Below are 16945 nucleotides of genomic sequence, written 5' to 3'. Positions count from 1 at the left end.
TGTGTCGTGTGCCTTTATTCAGGCCACTCCTTCTGCCTGAAATGCTGTTCCCTGCCTCGGAAACTCCAGGTTCAGATGTCATTTCTTTGATGTTTCACAACTCCCTAGGTCATCTGCTGCTGCCTTTGTGTTTTCTCTGGAGCTGTGTTACGGCCTTTAGTACATCGTCTCTTATTTATTCCCCTCCAGGCAAGAGTGGAGCCATGTTTGGTTTATCTCCATGACACCAGCACCCGATATGAGCCTGGCACGGGTTAGGTGTCATAAATATTCCATGAGTTGCAGGTAATTGAATTTCCTCATGGCCTAGAACTGTCTGTGGTGCCATCTCCTTTTCCCTAGATTTGGGCCGGTCACTCTAGGCCAGGAATTCCCTTCTTCCTTCTTCTCTCAAGGATTATAGAAGTTTGTGGTCTTTTTTTTTTTTGAGACAGAGTTTTGCTCGTCGCCCAGGCTGGAGTGCAATGGCGCGATCTCGGCTCACTGCAACCTCCGCCTCCCAGGTTCAAGCAATTCTCCTGCCTCAGCCTCCTGAGTAGCTGGGATTACAGGTGCCCGCAACTACGTCTGGCTAATTTTTGTATTTTTTTTTTTTTTTTAGTAGAGACAGGGTTTCACCATGTTAGGCTGGTCTCAAACTCCTGACCTCGCCTCTGCTTCCCAAAATGCTGGGATTACAGGTGGTAATTGCTTCCCAAAATGCTGGGATTACAGGTGAAGTTTGTGGTCTTTTTAAGTAAAGCAGAATGTCCTCTTCTCATCTGTCTACTTGTTGCTCGTGTTCTCTTTCTCCCTCCATTATAGTCTCTGCCATCTTCCCCTGCACAAAGAGCAAAGGGATCTGAAATCAGTCAGATCTGGGTTCAAATCTAGGGCCCACCCTCTATTTACTAGCTGTGTCACCTTGGGCAAGTGTCATATGCTCTCTGAACCTCAGTTTCCACACCCATAAAATGGGATCACTGGTTAAACTCCTGTTTTGAGGCTCCCTCAAGAGCCCTCTGCAAACAGCACCCTTGGTTGTTTCTTCTGTTCACTGGTTTTCTCTCCTTGAGTTTCCTTTTCCTTTTCTGAGTGGGCCTCTCTGGCTCCTCTCTGCTCCAGCGTCTCTGTATCTTAGTTTCTTCCCTAAGGTTTCCCCTTGGTTTCTTCTTGCTTCTGCTTCCCTCTCCCTATTTAATTATCTGTGTCTGATTCTTGCCTGCCCTGTGTCTTTTGGTCCCTTTCCTAACTCAGCGTTGAGCTCATCAGCTCTCACAAGAGAGGAGACCAAGAGCCCAGGAACTCTCAGCTCAGTGATACCTCCTCCAGCCCCAGGGCAGCTTCAAGGTGTGCCCATCTCAGCATGAAGCCAGCTAGGAGAGGGGGCAGGGCCCAGGGAGGGCCTACATATACCTTGAACTCCTACGCTCTGTTCCGTGTCACTACTCAGCGGTCAGACCCATCTGCCCATGGCTTTCCCTACTTCAGCAGTCTTTATAGCTGGAGCTGTAAAAACAAAACAAAACAAAACAACCAGAGATCAGAACTTATTACTCCTTATTACTCCTCTGCTTAATTACTCCACTTCAGTGGCCTCCCATTACTCTTAGGGTTGAACCTCAAGCCCCTTCCTTGCTCATAGTTTCTTCCCTGACCTACAGACCCTGCTGACTTGTCTAGCTGCACCTGGCTCCCTTCTGCCCCCGACTCACTCCATGCCAGCTGCCCAGCTTCCTTGCAGCTGCTTGTACCCACCAGCTCCTGCCTTTGCACAGGCTGTCCCCTCTGATTGCAATGTTCCTCTCCACTGATTTGCATGAGGTTGGCTCCTTCTCATACTTCATGTCTCAGTTCAAATGTCACCGTGTCACTTCTATAGCAAAGCCCTCTTGAACCACTTATCTAGAGGAGATGCCCCTTCCCTATCTTCTTTATCATTATATTCCCTCGTTTCCTTTAGCGTGCATATCTTAGATGGTAATGATATATTTATGTACATGTTTGCTGTTGGGCTCTCCTAGTAGAATGTAAGATTCATGAAGGCTAGGACCATTTCCCTTTCATTCATTCCATCCAGTCAGTATTTATTGAGCATCAATTACATGCCAGAGGCCGGGCGCGGTGGCTCACACCTGTAATCCCTGCACTTTGGGAGGCCGAGGCAGGTGGGTCACCTGAGGTCAGGAGTTCCAGACCAGCCTGGCCAACATGGTGAAACCCTGTCTCTACTAAAAATACAAAAATTAGCCGGGTGTGGTGGTGGGTGCTTGTAATCCCAGTTACTTGGGAGGCTGAGGCAGGAGAATTGTTGGAGCCTGGGAGGCAGAGGTTGCAATGAGCCAAGACCGCGCCATTGCACTCCAGCCTGGGCAACAAGAGTGAAACTCCATCTCGAAATAAAATAAAATAAAATAAAATAAAATAAAATAAAATAAAATAAAAAAAAATGCCAGATACTGGGCGCTGAAATACAAGATGAGTCTTTTCCCAAGGGAGCTCATTTCTAGAGGTAGAGACAGATAATGAACTCATCATATAGCCCACACTTTGTTTGAAATTGCAACAATTCCCCTTCCCTTCCCTGTCCCCCCACCACCCCCAAATTTCCTGGTGTATGAGACAGTGATAAGGGACGTACACCAGAGGGTTTGCTTTTTTGTTTTTTTTTTTGGTTGTTTACTGTTCTTGTCTTCCCACTGGAATGTAAGGTCCATGAAAGTAGGGAATTTTTGTCTGTTTTATATCTCCACCCTGGCCTATAGTAATTGTTTAATAAATGAATAGACCCCAATAAATATTTGTTGAATGAATAGGTGTCCAGATGGGAGGAAGGTCTCAGCCCCTATTCAATTCAAACCAAACAACTTTGATTCAAATCTCAGTGCTGTCAAATACTGTTGCATAACAGTATTTATGCAGTATAATTGTTGCATACCTAATATATGATGATTAAATGAGTCCATGTGGGTAAAACACATAGAAGGTACCTGGTCTTACATAGTAATGAGCAACGAGTTTGCAGATCGTAGTGCAAGGGCTCATTCTGGGTAGAGGCCCAAATATATTTAACCTGTGTAGCCAGAAGGTAGAGTAGGACCAGTGAGGGCTAGTGAGGGAGGTAGACTTGCACGTCATGAAATGAAAAACTTTTTAAAAGCCGGCGTTTCCAAAGCCCCAGCTACCGCTCTTGGCCAGGTGATGAGCGCCCTGTTCCTGGAGGTATGTAGAACATGCATTTGAAGGCGCCAAGGTACAGGGGATTCAGGCATCGGATGGGACAGAGGCCGGGTGTCCCTGGGTCACCGTCCCTGAGAGCGCTGTACGGGAGCAAGGCGTGGGCCATGAGCGTGCTCTCCTGGCAGTGTTGGTGCCTGGTCCATGGAGACGTCCGTGGGCGTCCAGGCCCAGCCGCGGGGCCTCATGGCGGGGAGGATGCGGGAGCGGGGGAGGGGCGCGCCAGGGCTAGCGGGCGGCCGGACCCGCTGCAGCACCCGCCGTGGCCAGCAGGGAGCGCCGCGAGACCGCCGAACCCGCGGCCGGGCCTGACGTCAGCGCCCCGCTTGCTCCGGCTCCCGCTCTGGACTCGGCGCCAGTCCCGCTCCGCGCCGCGCCGCTCCGCTCCGGCTCGGGCTCCGGCTCGCCTCGGGCTGGGCTCGGGCTCCGGCGGCGGCGTCCCCCGCGCCGGGCCCCGGGACGGGCGGCGGCGCTCCAACCATGGCCCGTGCCCAGGCGCTAGTGCTGGCGCTCACCTTCCAGCTCTGCGCGCCGGAGACCGAGACTCCGGCAGGTAAGCGCGCGGCGGCCGGACCAAGCCTGCCCCGGCGAGCCTCGGGGCCCGTGGCGTAGCTCGGAAGAAAGTGTGAGTGTTGAGTGACCGGGCGTTACGAGCGTGCTCCCTGTGTGTGTCTGAGCGTAGGATGGGCGATTGTGTGCCCGGGGTGTTGCGTGACTGCGAATGTTGTGTGTCCGTGAGTTCTGTGCGCAAGAAAAGGTGATGTGTGTCTGCGAGTATGTTGGGGGTGAATGTTGTGTGCATCGAGGCATTGGGTGTGCGCTGAGTGTCTTGTGGGTCTGCCAGTGTGTAGTGTTTGTGTGGCCAAGTGGGTTGTGTGTGCATCTGAGTTTGGTTGTGTTGCGGGAGTTGTATCTGCTAATGTGTTGCATTTGTTTGCATTTTGCATGCCTGGCCGGGAGTGCTGTTTGTTTTGTGTCTGAGAATGGGTTGTGTGTTTGTGTTATGCCTGTGGCCGGGGGTGCTCTCTGGATCCCGCCTGAGTGTGGATCCGGGAACGCGTGTGTGGCGTGTGTGCTTTTGAGGTCCGTGTGCATGTGTGAAGGCGTGGGAACGGGTCCGGAACGTGTGTGTCCGTGCGCTGTGTACGTGTGCGGAGTGTCTGGGGTATGTGGTGTGTGCCGCCGGGGGCCGCGTGGGTCCGAGTGAATGCCAAGTGTGCCGGGAATGCGTGTGTGGGAGCGAGTCTGGAACGGATGTGAGTGTGTGCGAATGTGTCCGTGTGTGCTGGCTGCGCGTCCAGGAATGTTGCGATTGTGGAGCGCGCCTGGGCCGCGGCTGCGAGTGTGCCCTGGGCCCGGGGCCGCCCGAGGGGGCGGTGGCAGGACGTGTGTGCGCGCGTGTGCGTGTGCGCGTGTGTGGCGCGCTGGGCCGGAACAAGTTGTCGCGGCGGCGCCCCCTGGGCTGCCCGGGTCGGGCAGGGCCCGAGGCTCAGGGGAGGACCGGGCCCGCGGCCGCCGCCTCGGGCATGTCGGACTGTTTGTTGTTTCGCAAGTTCCGCGCGGCGCTGGCGGGCGGCTGATCCGAGGCGGCGCCGGGGCTGCGGGGCGCCCGGGCCAGCGGGGGCCCAGCGAGGGGCCGGCGGGCGGGGAGGGGAGGGCCGGGCCGGCGGGCGCTCCTGAGGTGGCCGGGCCGCGGCTGCGCCCCGGGCGGCCGGGCGGGGGCTGTCCCCGGGCTGGGCTGCGACGTCGGGGCGCGGGCAGGGCCTGGCTCGCCGCCGGGGGACGGCGCCCCCTCCCTTGGCGCGCAGGACGCGCGGGGGCCTCCCGGGCCTCCCGGGACACTCCCTCGGTGGAGCCCGCAACTTTGTGCGGCCTCTCGGCCGGCCGGGACCGCCAGGTGTGTGCTTGAGTGTGAGCGTGAGTGTGAGCGTGTGTCTCCGCGCTTGTCTGCTGTGTGGTCGCGTTCTCCGGGTGTGTTTCGGAGTCTGGTGTCTTTTGGTGTGCGTGCGCGTGTGTGTGTTCGCGCAGCTGAATGTATGTATACGGAGCCTGTGTTTGTGTGTCCGTGTGCTCGTCGGAGTGTGGACGGTGTGTCGGGTGTGTGTGCGTGCGCGTGTCCCACATCCCACCCTGAGGCCTGGGATCCTAGACCGCGGCCCCTTCCCGCGGAGTTTCGGGGCCCTGCTCCCGGCGACCTCCCCCGCCCTCGCCACCGGCGGGGCTGCTCCGCGGGCTCCGGGTAGCCGGGAGACGCCCGGGGCGGGATCCCAGCCGAGACACTTGCCGGAGCGGAGCCGCTTCCTCACGATCGCCAGCCGCAGACAACTGACCTCCCCGGCATAGCGTTCGCGGCCCTGCTGCCGGCTCCGGTGTCTCGGGCCGGAACTCCCGTGGCTCCCGCGTTCGCGCCGGCCACTGGCCAGCGCTTGGGCCTCGCCCTGCAGCTCCGGGGCCATAGGGCACAGCTTTAGCTTTGACCTCCCCGTTCCCGAAAGGACGCCCAAGGCGACCTCCCACCCTATCCTCCCCAACTTCTCCCCCATGTCCTGCAGCAACTTTGCCTCCCCCTCCCACCGTGAAATCCAACCCTCGGGGTTCCGTATGCGCCCCACCCCCGCTCCTACCACCATCGCTTTGATTTCAAGAACACTCAAAAGCCCCAAGCCCTGCCAGCAGGAGGACTGTCAGGAACTGAAGTTTGGGAGTGAGGCCTAGAGCAGGTTACTTCCATTTTTGATGCCTCAGTTTCCTCCTCTGCCTCATAGCCATCATGATAATGGTGTCTGGCACTTTTGGTAGATACCAAGTACCTTGTAAAGTAAGGCTCTGTCTGTGAGTGCCAGGGAACAAAAAATGGATTTGAGAGTTATTGCAAAGCCCCAGACAGAGGCTGTGATTTAAAGGTGGGGGATCCGGGGTCAAATTCTGCCTCTGCTACTTGCTATTCATGTGACCACTGGCAAATCACTTCACTTCTAAAGTTCCTGGCCGCCTTTGTTATTCTTAGAGATGAACTCAGAAGCCCAAGTAGAATAGATGTGATATCCCCTTGTCCCCAATCTTGACAGAGTCAGCCTAGCTCCCTGAATGGCTCCGGAGCTTCCGGGTAGGGGCGGTGTGTGATGCCTTCTCAGCCTTGCAAACCTGGTAGTTATTTATTCTGCTGTGTTCTTGCTATTTTGTCCCTTTGGTCACAGGAGTTGTGGACGGCAGGAATGAGGGAGCGGCTGCCCAGTGGTTTCAGGTTGGGCAATAAAGGCTTGTCTGGGCATCCCTCCCTTTTCCCTGGGGCTAGGGGAGGGGACTTAGCAGGAAGCAGTGACAGTGGCCGGGGTGGGGACGCTGAGCTCCTGGACAGCCTGCTGCCCAGCTCTGGTGTCAGAAAAAACCTAGGGCAAGCATTGTGCTTGATGGAGACAGGCCACTATCCTTCCATGATTTTCATCAGCTAAGCTGGGCATATGGGGTGGCCTTTCCATGCAGGACTGGGTTAGCCAGAGTTGCAGGGGGTACCTTGTGCTCCTCCTTCCTCCCGCTCCCCCCTTTTCTCTTCCTAGTTGCCCTCCTGCATCCTGGAACGTCCTGTCTGCCCTCTCAGAGACTCTTTCATCTGTCTCCTTCTGTCCATCCTCAGCTATCTTTCACCTGCAGGAAGGCTCCAGCCTCCTCTTTCCCTCTTTCCCTCATGGTGCCGGGAATCTTTGTAAAACACGTTTTAACTCAAAGGGTTTAAAACCCTTTGAAGGCTCCCCATTGCCTTCAGGGTGAAGTCCTTATCCCTTGGCCCTGTTGCTGGCTGTAGCTCCTGCCCGCCTGTCCAGCTGCATCTTGTTTTGTGTCACTGTCCCTTGCACCCTATGATCTGGCCAGCCTGACCTTACCAAAGACCCAAATGCCCACAGCCTGCTGTCTCCTCTCTGGGCCTTTGGGCAAGCCTTGCTTTCTCTGCAGAACTTTCTAACTCCAGCTCTTCACTGGTGAACTCCTGCAACTTGATCGGCTCTCAGCTCTAAGCACCATCCACTCCCTGAAGCCTTCCTCAGTGATGCCCTGTTCTAGCCTAGGAAGTGGGGGGTGAGGGTCAATTGGATTTTTACATAGCATTGTAATTATTGTAATTACAGTTTATTAGTGCTATCTCCCTTACCAGACCGAGAGCTGAGGACAGAGACTGGGTTTTTAGTTTACTTCTGAATCTTAGTGCCAGGTACAAGGCCTGGCCCACCGGGTCTGAATAAATATATATGGCCTGAAAGAATAAAGTTTAACGGGGTCAAGTTGAGAAGTGGAGATGCCAGATGGGGGCGCACTGATTCCACTGAAGGTAGAGATTGAAGAACCAGGTTTCCCTCCAGGAATCTGGAAAATTCCTGGAGGGTGGGGAATGGTGTTATGTTGTGAAAAGGCCATGTTGAGAGTGTCATCTGGGAGCTTTGAGTTGGGGAGGTTAAGTCCCTGGCAAGAGACTGAAGGGAATGGGCCTCCTGCCTGCCAGCCCCTCCCCCAGGCTCTGGTCCCACCCCTGGCAGCTGGCAGGGCCCTTCCAGCCCCCAGTCTCAGCCTTTTGTGATGGGGCCTGGCAGTTAGTGAGACATTGAGTCTCAACAGTCTGTGTGAGTGGCTGGGGAGGGGGCAGGGAGACCGCAGGGCCCTGTGTTAGGAGAGGGAGGGAAGCTTCCTGGAAGACCCTCCCTCAGTCCTCAGTCCTAGATCTTAGGGTGGGCGGGTGGGGTCACAGCCTCTGTTCTGACCGCTTGTGCACTGGAGGGAAGGGAGGAGAACTGTGTCCCGTGGTGGCCGTGGCAGATGGGGTTGGGGAGGCTGGCTGAGGTGTGTGCAGATGTGACTCCAGCATCTGGGCAGTCAGAGTGGGGGGTGTGTAGGGATTGTAGCTAGGGGCATGGACACATGTGACCTGTTAGGGTGTCTAGCCATCTGGTTATCGTGTGGTGTGGCAGGATCTGAGTTTGGAGTAGGGAGGTAACCAGCTGCTTTGACCCCTGGGGAGCCTGGTGCTAAGGGTGTCTGGCTATCCAAGTATCACATTCCTGGAGTTGGGTGCAGAGCTATTTGGATGGGTGGTGTCTCAGTATCTAGGTGTGGACATCCCAGTACCAGCATGTGGGAGGATCAGGGTGTGCAGACAGAGGCTATCCCAGCATCCCTGGGTCTGGAGGTGGGTGTATCCATGTGTCTGGGAGTCCTCAGGTTAGTGGTATTTATAAGTGGGGAGTGTCTCTGTGTTGTGTCCAGGTATGGGGCTGGCCAGGTGCCTGAGTGTCTGGTTGTAGGGGTCCCCAAGTGTCCGGGTATCTGAGGGTGGGGGTGTCTGTATATGAAACAACAGGGACCCAGTCATTGAAGTATCCAGTTGTTAGTGAGTCTGGGTGTGGGGTGCCATGTGTCTATTTTGTTTTTCTTCTTCTTCTTCTTTTTTTTTTTTTTTTAGATAGAGTCTCACTCTGTTGCCCAGGCTGGAGTGCAGTGGCGCGATCTCAGCTCATTGCAACCTCTGTCTCCCAGGTTCAAGTGATTCTCCTGCCTCAGCCTCCTGAGTAGCTGGGATTACAGGCGCACGCCACCACGCCTGACTAATTTTTGTATTTTTAGTAGAGACTGGGTTTCACCATTTTGGTCAGGCTGGTCTTGAACTCCTGACGTTGTGATCTGCCTGCCTTGGCCTTCCAAAGTGCTGAGATTACAGGCGTGAACCACAGCGCATGGCCTTTTCTTCTTTTTTTTTTTCTGAGATGGAGTCTCACTTTGTCACCCAGGCTGGAGTGCAATGGCACGATATCGGCTCACTGCAACCTTTGCCTCCTGGGTTCAGGCGATTCTCTTGCCTCAGCCTCCCGAGTAGCTGGGATTACAGGCACCCGGCACCATGCCTGGCTAATTTTTGTATTCTTAGTAGAGATGGGGTTTCACCATGTTGGCCAGGCTGGTCTTGAACTCCTGACCTCAGGTGATCCACCTGCTTCGGCCTCCCAAAGTGTTGGGATTACAGGTGTGAGCCACTGCGCCTGGCCTCTTGTGTCTATTTGTATGTTTAGATGTGGAGGTGCCCTTGGGACTTATGGTGGTGTCCAATTATCCAGGATGTGTCCACGAGGGGTGTGGATGTGTTGGGTGGGAATGTCCTGGTGGCTGTACCCAACTCAACCTCTGGTAGCTCCTTCCCTGGGACTTGCCTCCTGATCGCTCTTCAGACTCCAAAGCCAGAAGCCTTGGAAGGGGCCCTGATAGTTCTGTTTTTCAACGGTCAGCCTAGAGCTGCATTATCTAATGGAAGCTTCTGTGGTGATGGAAATTGTCCTCTACCTGCGTTCTCCAATGCAGTGGCTCCTGAGTCTTGTATGGCTATTACATTTAAATTAATTAAAACAAAAATTCAGTCCCTCACTTACACTAGTCAGATTTCAAGTCCTCAAGAGTCACATGTTGCTAGTGGCTCTCATTGTACTGGTTAATGCAGGCAGAGAACATTGCCATCCTCTCAGAAAGTTCTGCAGACAGCACTGGTCTAGAGGCATGAGGCGGCCTGCAGCACCTTCACTGAGGCCTGGGCATCTCTGGGAGGGGAATTGGTCTGGATGGACCGTGACTCAGTGGCAGTGGCTGTTGACAAAAGGTTTTGTTCAATCCAGGCCCCTTCTCTGCAGCCTTGTTAGATCTTGCCTGGACTATTGCAGTAGCCTGGTAGCCTTTTTTGGCCTCTATTCTGCCTGCCATCACGCTCTCTGTTTCTTTTGTTTTTTGAGATGGAGTCTCACTCTGTCACCCAGGCTGGAGTGCAGGGGCACTGTCTTGGCTCCCTGCAACCTCTGCCTCCTGGGTTCAAGCAATTCTTCAGCCTCAGCCTCCCAAGTAGCTGGGACTACAGGCGTGTGCCACCACGCTCGGCTAATTTTTTGTATTTGTAGTAGAGATGGGGTTTCATTGTGTTGGCCAGGATGGTCTTGATCTCCTGACCTCATGACCTGCCTGCCTCGGCCTCCCAAAGTACTGGGATTACAGGCATGAGCCACCGGGCCTGGCCCAGGCTTTTGGTTTCTAATGCTTCTAGCATCCTGTGGCCGGAATAAGCTTCTAAGGCAGACATAGGATGCTGCCACTCCTTTGTCCCAAGCTGAAGGCTCCCCAGAACTCATGGGACAAAACCGAAACCCTAGCGTAGCAGATGAGGCCCTGCGTGACCAGCCCTTTCTTTCTGAAGCAGCTTCACATGATGCCTTTCTTCCCTGACCCAACTCCTGCCTATCCACTGTCTGCTCCAAATCACCAGGCAAATTGCTGATCCAGGATCCTGCCATGCTGGTTCACACCTCTCTACCTTTGCACACACTGTGCCCCTCCCCACTTCTCACCTCGCGGTGGGGGTGGGGGATCTACCTACTTGTTCACCCTTCACAGTTCAGCTCCATTGTCACTGATGCAGTGACGCCTTCCCAGCCCTCTCCTGGTGCAGTTGGTCGAATTTCTCCCATAGTGGACGTCTGACGATGTGCTGCGGATGTGCTGCAGATTTCCGTCTCCTTTTTCCACTAGGCTGGGAGCCCCCAGGGGCTGAGCTGTGTCTTTGCCATCTGTGGTCCCCAGGGCCTATACGTGGCAGATGCCCACTAAGTGGCTGCATCTCAATGCCTCTGGGTGCACAGGGAAGGCTTGGAGGGGTGAAGGCAGGAGCTGGGGCTCTGCAGCACAGTCATGGGTGGGCTGGCTATGCCTCCTCCTCTGGCTCTGGGTGGGGGGCTGCCATTGCTTGCAGAATGACTGTGGGAAGACCCCTGAGGGGGACAGCTCAGAAGATGCTGCTTCCAGATGACGCAGGAGGTCTTGGGCAGATTCCCAGGATGCAAACCACAGGACCTTGTGATGACTCAGAAGGGACAAGGAGAAAGGGGGCTTGGAGGGCCGCTGAGGCTTGGGAGTTTGAGGGCAGAAGCTGGGGAGAAAGATTGAGATGGGGCTGTTAGGAAGGGGAGATGCTGAGGATATTTGACACGACAAGATTAAAGCTGGGGCTGGGGTGACAGCTCAGCCCCCGGGGGCTCCCAGCCTAGTGGAAAAAGGGGATGGAAAACCGCAGCACATTGTCAGATGTCCACTATGGTGGGTGACAGCTGAGGCCTGGGGAACCACTGGCAGATAGAAGATAACTGGTGGGAAAGATATACTGGGGGATGGGACAGCTAACAGTGAAGGGACAGGTGGTATTGGGGGAACAACTGAGGGTTGGGGGACAGGTGGACGATAGAACAGGGAGATGTGGGACAGCTGGAGATAAGAGGTGACAACTGGGAGGTATCAGAAACCTAGTGGATAGGACAGGTGAGTCTCAGCTGAGAGTGGGAAGTACATTGCTCAGAATGTGTATGTATGTGTGTTTACAGGAGTGTGCCTGTGGACTTGTGGCTGTGCATGCCTGTCAATATGTGTTTGTCTAGCGTGTGGTGGTTAAGAGCATGGGTTCAGGGCCCAGACCATCTGGGTTCTAATCCTAAGCCCACCACTTCTAGCTGTGTGATGCTTTGGGAAGTTACTGACCTCTCTGGGCAGTGTTCTCATTTGCGGAATGGGGATAATAATAGAACACACTGCATGCATTTGTCATGAGGATATGTTTTATGGTTATGATTATGTAGGTTAGAACAGGTCCTGCACATAGTAAGCACTGTGTAAGTGTTCACTGTTATGATGTGTGTATGTGCATGCATGCGGGCATCCTGTGTGCCCAGAAAAGTTTGTTCTTGGTTTCTGATGAAGTCCAGGCCTGGGAGGGAGTAATAGTGATGGGGATGGGGATGGTGGTTGGGGAGTGACTAGCCAGGTTGGTTGAGTCTGGCTGTCTCTGACATCCTAACCTCTTGTTCATCCTACTTCCTGCCCACCCTGTCCCAGGGCCTAATCCAATAATAGGTCTTTCTCTCTATCACTCCTCTGTCCTGCCCTGGGCTGGGGGCCAGGGGCTGTACTTTAATTATCTGAAAGCTTTACCAGCAGAATTTGAATTCATTGTTTTCCTGCCAGCATGCTGGGGCTCTGCTCAGTTATAATACCTAGACAATGTGCTCGATTCTAGATGGCCTATCCTGTGGGTGGCAGTGGCTCCATCCTTTGCCCTTGGAGAGTCCCTGGGATAGAAGATGTTGGAGGGAGGAAGACAAGCCAGATGAGATTTCGGCCCCCAACTTGTGGGGTGAGCCAGTGTGGCTGGGCAGAGCTGTAGGTAGAGGGTTTTCCAGGGATCTGAGCTCCCCTCTCCTCCAGTGCATCACAGGGAGGCATCACGACCCTCCCAGCAACACTGTTGTAGTGTGCCAGACTCTGGACTGCTCTGGATGTGTGCTATCTGGGGTTCCTGGGTCCAGCCTCCTCACACTGCCCTGTGTCTCAGCCCTCTACTTCACTGGGATTGCTGCATTGCATCGAGGGTGTGGATTCTCTTGAGTTTCTGCATGTTCTGCCTCTGCATTGTCCCATTGGACCATGCCTCCATCCTGCCGTGGTCCTGCCGTGTGTGTGTCTTTGCTGCTCTCTTGTATACTGTGTCACTCTGCTGGATGTCAGTGTTGCATTGGGAAGGTGGATTCTCCTGGGTTTCTGGGCGGAGCCCCTCACACTGCACCACTGTCTGAGATCAACACATGGTTTTCTGTGGCCACATTGCATGTTTGTATCACAGAGCATTTATATTCTGCACCTCAGTGCCTCACTGGGCAGTCTACATTGCATTGGGCACGTGGACTCCTTTGGGGTTTGGGCATAGCTCCTCGCATTGCAGCACTGCACCGTGCCAACAGATGGCATGCTACCACAACATCGCATCTTGGCATCACACAGCATCTCTGTACTGCACAGCACTATTGCATGGACGTCAGTATTGCATCAGGACTGTGAACTTTTCCTGAGTTTCTGGGCACGGCCCCTCTGCATTCCATGGTTGCATTGTACCAACAGTGCACTTTGCCCCACATAGCACTTCTGTGCCTGTGCAATGCTTTGCTGCACTGGATATGTGCCTCATGGCCCAGCCATTGCACTGCACCACTGCTGCTGAAACGCTGCCCCTATGGTGTCCTGGCCTTTCACTGTCCTACCAGCATGGTATCTGTAGGCTGGTGTCCTTTTCCAGGTTTTTGTTGTCAGCCCTACGTGAACAACATCTTTGCATTGAGTGTCCTCACTGCCCCATGTTGCACGTGACTCAGGGAGTCTATACCTATAGTACAGCTTGGGACCACTTTCTTGGGCTTCAGGACTGGCTTGGGTTTGCAAAGGCAGCACCACTGCACAGTATCTGACATTGCATTTGTGCACTGCACAAGATTACTGCCCAGGGCCTCTACCCTGCAATGAACCTGTTCACTGTTGGGTTGTGTGCACTCTACCAGATTGCGGGACCCAGAGCCCTTGCATTGAATCCACTGGTTCCACACAGCATCTTTTTTTTTTTTTTTAAGATGGAGTCTTACTCTGTTGGCCAGGCTGGAGTGCAATGGAGCGGTCTGGGCTCACTGCCACCTCCGCCCCCTGGGTTCAAGTGATTCTCCTGCCTCCGCCTCCCGAGTAGCTGGGATTACAGGCATGTGCCACCAAACCCAGCTAATTTTTGTATTTTTACTAGAGATGAGATTTCACCATGTAGGCCAGGCTGGTCTCAAACTTCTGACCTCAAGTGATCCACCTGCCTCGGCCTCTCAAAGTGCTGGGATTACAGGCGTGAGCCACCGCGCCCAGCTCCACACAGCATCTTAATTGTACTCCATTTTGTGCCACTTCCTACCCCTGCTTCGAGTCTGCATCTACTCTGTTCCTCAGGACTGTATTTATTGGGCTTATATTCTAGGCTGGGTTGCTGCACCCAGCAGTTTCTTCTTCACTCACTGCCCCTTTCCCATCCCTGTATCTCTCTGTTGTTCTGTGTGCCTGTGCTGCATGTCTATGCAGGGCACACACCCTTCCCCTGAGAATGCATGAAGCTTGAACTTAAACTTACCATCTTGGCATTCCTCCATACACCTATCACGTAGAACTGGGTGCCAGCCCAGTGTACCACTAAATGCACTGCAGTGGCGCGGTGTGCCTTGTGCAGCTCTGGGTCATGCCCGTGATGGATGTGGCACTCCCATGCTGCATCATGGCCCTGGCCAGTTCTGCCATGCTGTACCAGATGTCTGTAATGAGGCCTGTGCACACTGTGGGCTCTGCTCCCTGCATTGTGTAACTGTGTTCTGTGTCTACACTGCAAAGCTGCTGCACTGCACCCTCCACACACTGCACTGTGGCACAGCAGAGGCCTCTCTCCATGGACCTTTATGAAGTACAGATCTTCACACTGCTCGGGTTTGTGCACAGCCTCATGCCCCTCTACTCTGTACTCTGTCTTCATATGTCGCAGGGTGTCTGCAGGGCAGATCTGTGAACTCTGCCCACTGCACCACTGCACAACATAGTCCTCCATTCGGCCCTTTTCCTCTGTCTGGCATCCAGCCCTGGCCTGTGCCTTCCCCTCATACTGCCAGGGTGGCAGCTCTACTGCTAACTCTGGATTTGCAGCACATATTGATCAGGGAGGTGGGGAGTGGGCCTGGCATAAGATCCCCTGCTGTACTTGGTTTACTTCCACTCTCAGTGGAGATGGCAAGATGTTGGCATTGTCAGGCTGTGTGTTGGCTCTGTGGGTGGTGCTAGCTCAACTTTCCCTGTGGCCCAGCCCTGGGCAATCTTTCTGGTTGCAGCTATGGTGACTCCTGGGTGATTAGAAAATGGGCATACTGCTCCCAGCCCTGACTACAATTAATGACCCATCAGTTCGTCAGGGCTCTTCGGGCAGCTCTGGGAGCCTCGGCCTAGGTCTGGATGAGTTGACTTGGGCAAGGAGAGTAGCAAGGTGGGCTGGGCCAGGCCTCTGGGCTGGAGTCATGGTCCTAGAGCTGGGTGTGGTTGGTGAGGGTCAGACTAGCTGGGATCATGGGGTCAATAAGTCCAGGCACTGTTGGCTATACACAGGGCTTGGGATGGGGTTCAGATGCATGAGAGATGGTCCTTGACCTCAGGCAGGGAGGAGGTAGGGATTAGACAGGCCTGAGATGGAGCTGTAGTTGGGGTGGAGAACCCAGGATGGGGCTGGGTTAGGCAAGAAAGTCAGGGGTGAGGCCAGTGTTGGTTCCACGCTTGGGTTGGGCTGCTGAGAATAGGGGTACAACCCTGGATGATGAAATAGTCCAGTGTTGTTGTTGGGGTTGTATTTGAGTTCCCCCACCCACAACTGGGCATGTACCTGGGCTTGGGTGAAATCCCAGCCCCTAACTTTGCAAACTGTTGGGAGAAGTTTTGCTTCTCCTGGGACCACTCTTGGGAATTGGATGTTCTATTGACAAACCAAAGGGCAGAAAAGTCTCATTACAAACAGGCTCTGTTTGCCAGGTGTCTTCAGAAAATACTGGTTACAGCTGCAGCCGCATTGGGCGTGGAGTGCTGTTCCCTGTCTGGTGTGAGGAAAGTGTGGTGCACAGTGCTTGTGGTGTTCACACTCACACACACACACACGTATGCCCAACTCCCATCTACCTTACTGCACACACCCACCTCCCCCTTAGGTGCAGGCTTACCACTAAATATGCCCTGTACCTCTGCTTGTAAACGCACGTCTATACACCCACGGCTTCACAGCGCCTGCCCGGGAGACCTCCCCTTTCCGACACCCATGCCCACCCTCATGCACCTCTGCCCCAAGATGACTCTTGCTCACGTGCACACTCACGCAACTGCAACCTGTCATCCGACCTTAGCGGTCCCCACTCTCATTTTACAGGTGAGGAGGTAAGGATTCAGAGAGGGCAAGTCACCTGCCCAAGGTCACAAAGGGACTTAGAGGCTCAGCGGGAAAGAGATCCCGGTCTCCCGCCTCCCATTTGAATACTTGAAACTCAGTACCAGGCTGTCCTGTCATCTTAGAGCCATGAGCACACGTGTGCACACACATACATACACGCACACCTGCACACACTCACACACGCACCTGCATGTGGACACATGCACGTGGAGGTGTGGAGCCCCTCCCACCAGGGAGACCCCTCCCACACTCCTCCAGAGGCAGCTCTGCCCCTTACATCACCCCATCCCGAGCCCAGCCGGATGTGGCTAAACCATCCCCCTGCCTTCCCAAATTGTGGCTGACGGTTGCTCAGGCAACCGCCTGCCAGATTGGGGAGATTAGCTGAGGAATGTAGCTGGGCCAGTTTGAACTGAGGCTGGGGGAGCCCTTGGGGGTCTTGGGTTGATTCAATTCACCCTCTCAGGGAGGCCTCCGTAGAGATGGGGTGCCCAGGGGCAGGCATTCTCCCTGTTCCCAGTCTGAGACTGCATCCCCAGGCTTGGCCCAGGCTGCAGAAAGGGAGTGTGTGTGAACACTGAGTGCGGGGCTCAGGGCATATGTGTGTTGTGTGCTGTGCACCTCTCTGAGTGTGATTGGAGGATGTGCCGTTTACATCCTGGAAGGGGACTTGAGGCCCCTGTCCTCACCAGTTTCTGACATCTGACTCTGGACCCCTTGGTGGCTTGGTCCCAAGCTCCCTCTGGATCCTGCTGTGCTCTCTGGAGACACCACCTGCCCTACTCATGGCTTATAGGATATATCATTTATCTCATCTGAATCCAGGCACTTTCCTACTCAAACATCTACTGTGGCTTCTCAGTTCAAAATGAGGCCCAGCTCCTCACCCTG

The 16945-nt window shown here is 54.5% G+C and overlaps 1 protein-coding gene across 8 annotated transcripts in view; it reads left to right on the top strand.

Annotated features, from left to right (window-relative positions):
• The first annotated feature begins 3562 nt into the window (after positions 1-3562).
• Positions 3563-16945, top strand: part of PTPRU (protein tyrosine phosphatase receptor type U) — a 95621-nt gene continuing 82238 nt past the window's right edge. For 2 of the 8 annotated variants that reach the window (XM_054439300.2, XM_054439291.2), the window contains exon 1: positions 3563-3769. In XM_054439300.2, coding sequence (XP_054295275.1) covers positions 3697-3769 — 73 coding nt within the window. In that variant the 5' untranslated portion in view covers positions 3563-3696. Of the gene's footprint in view, positions 3770-4901; positions 5114-16945 lie in introns of those variants that run through there. The other 6 variants (XM_063657836.1, XM_054439309.2, XM_063657837.1 and 3 more) reach the window with 3 other exon arrangements.

Source organism: Pongo pygmaeus, chromosome 1 (assembly GCF_028885625.2).
Source record: "Pongo pygmaeus isolate AG05252 chromosome 1, NHGRI_mPonPyg2-v2.0_pri, whole genome shotgun sequence".
Lineage (NCBI taxonomy): Eukaryota > Metazoa > Chordata > Mammalia > Primates > Hominidae > Pongo > Pongo pygmaeus.
Note: the sequence above shows the minus strand (reverse complement) of the source record. Positions and strands in the feature narration are given on the sequence as shown.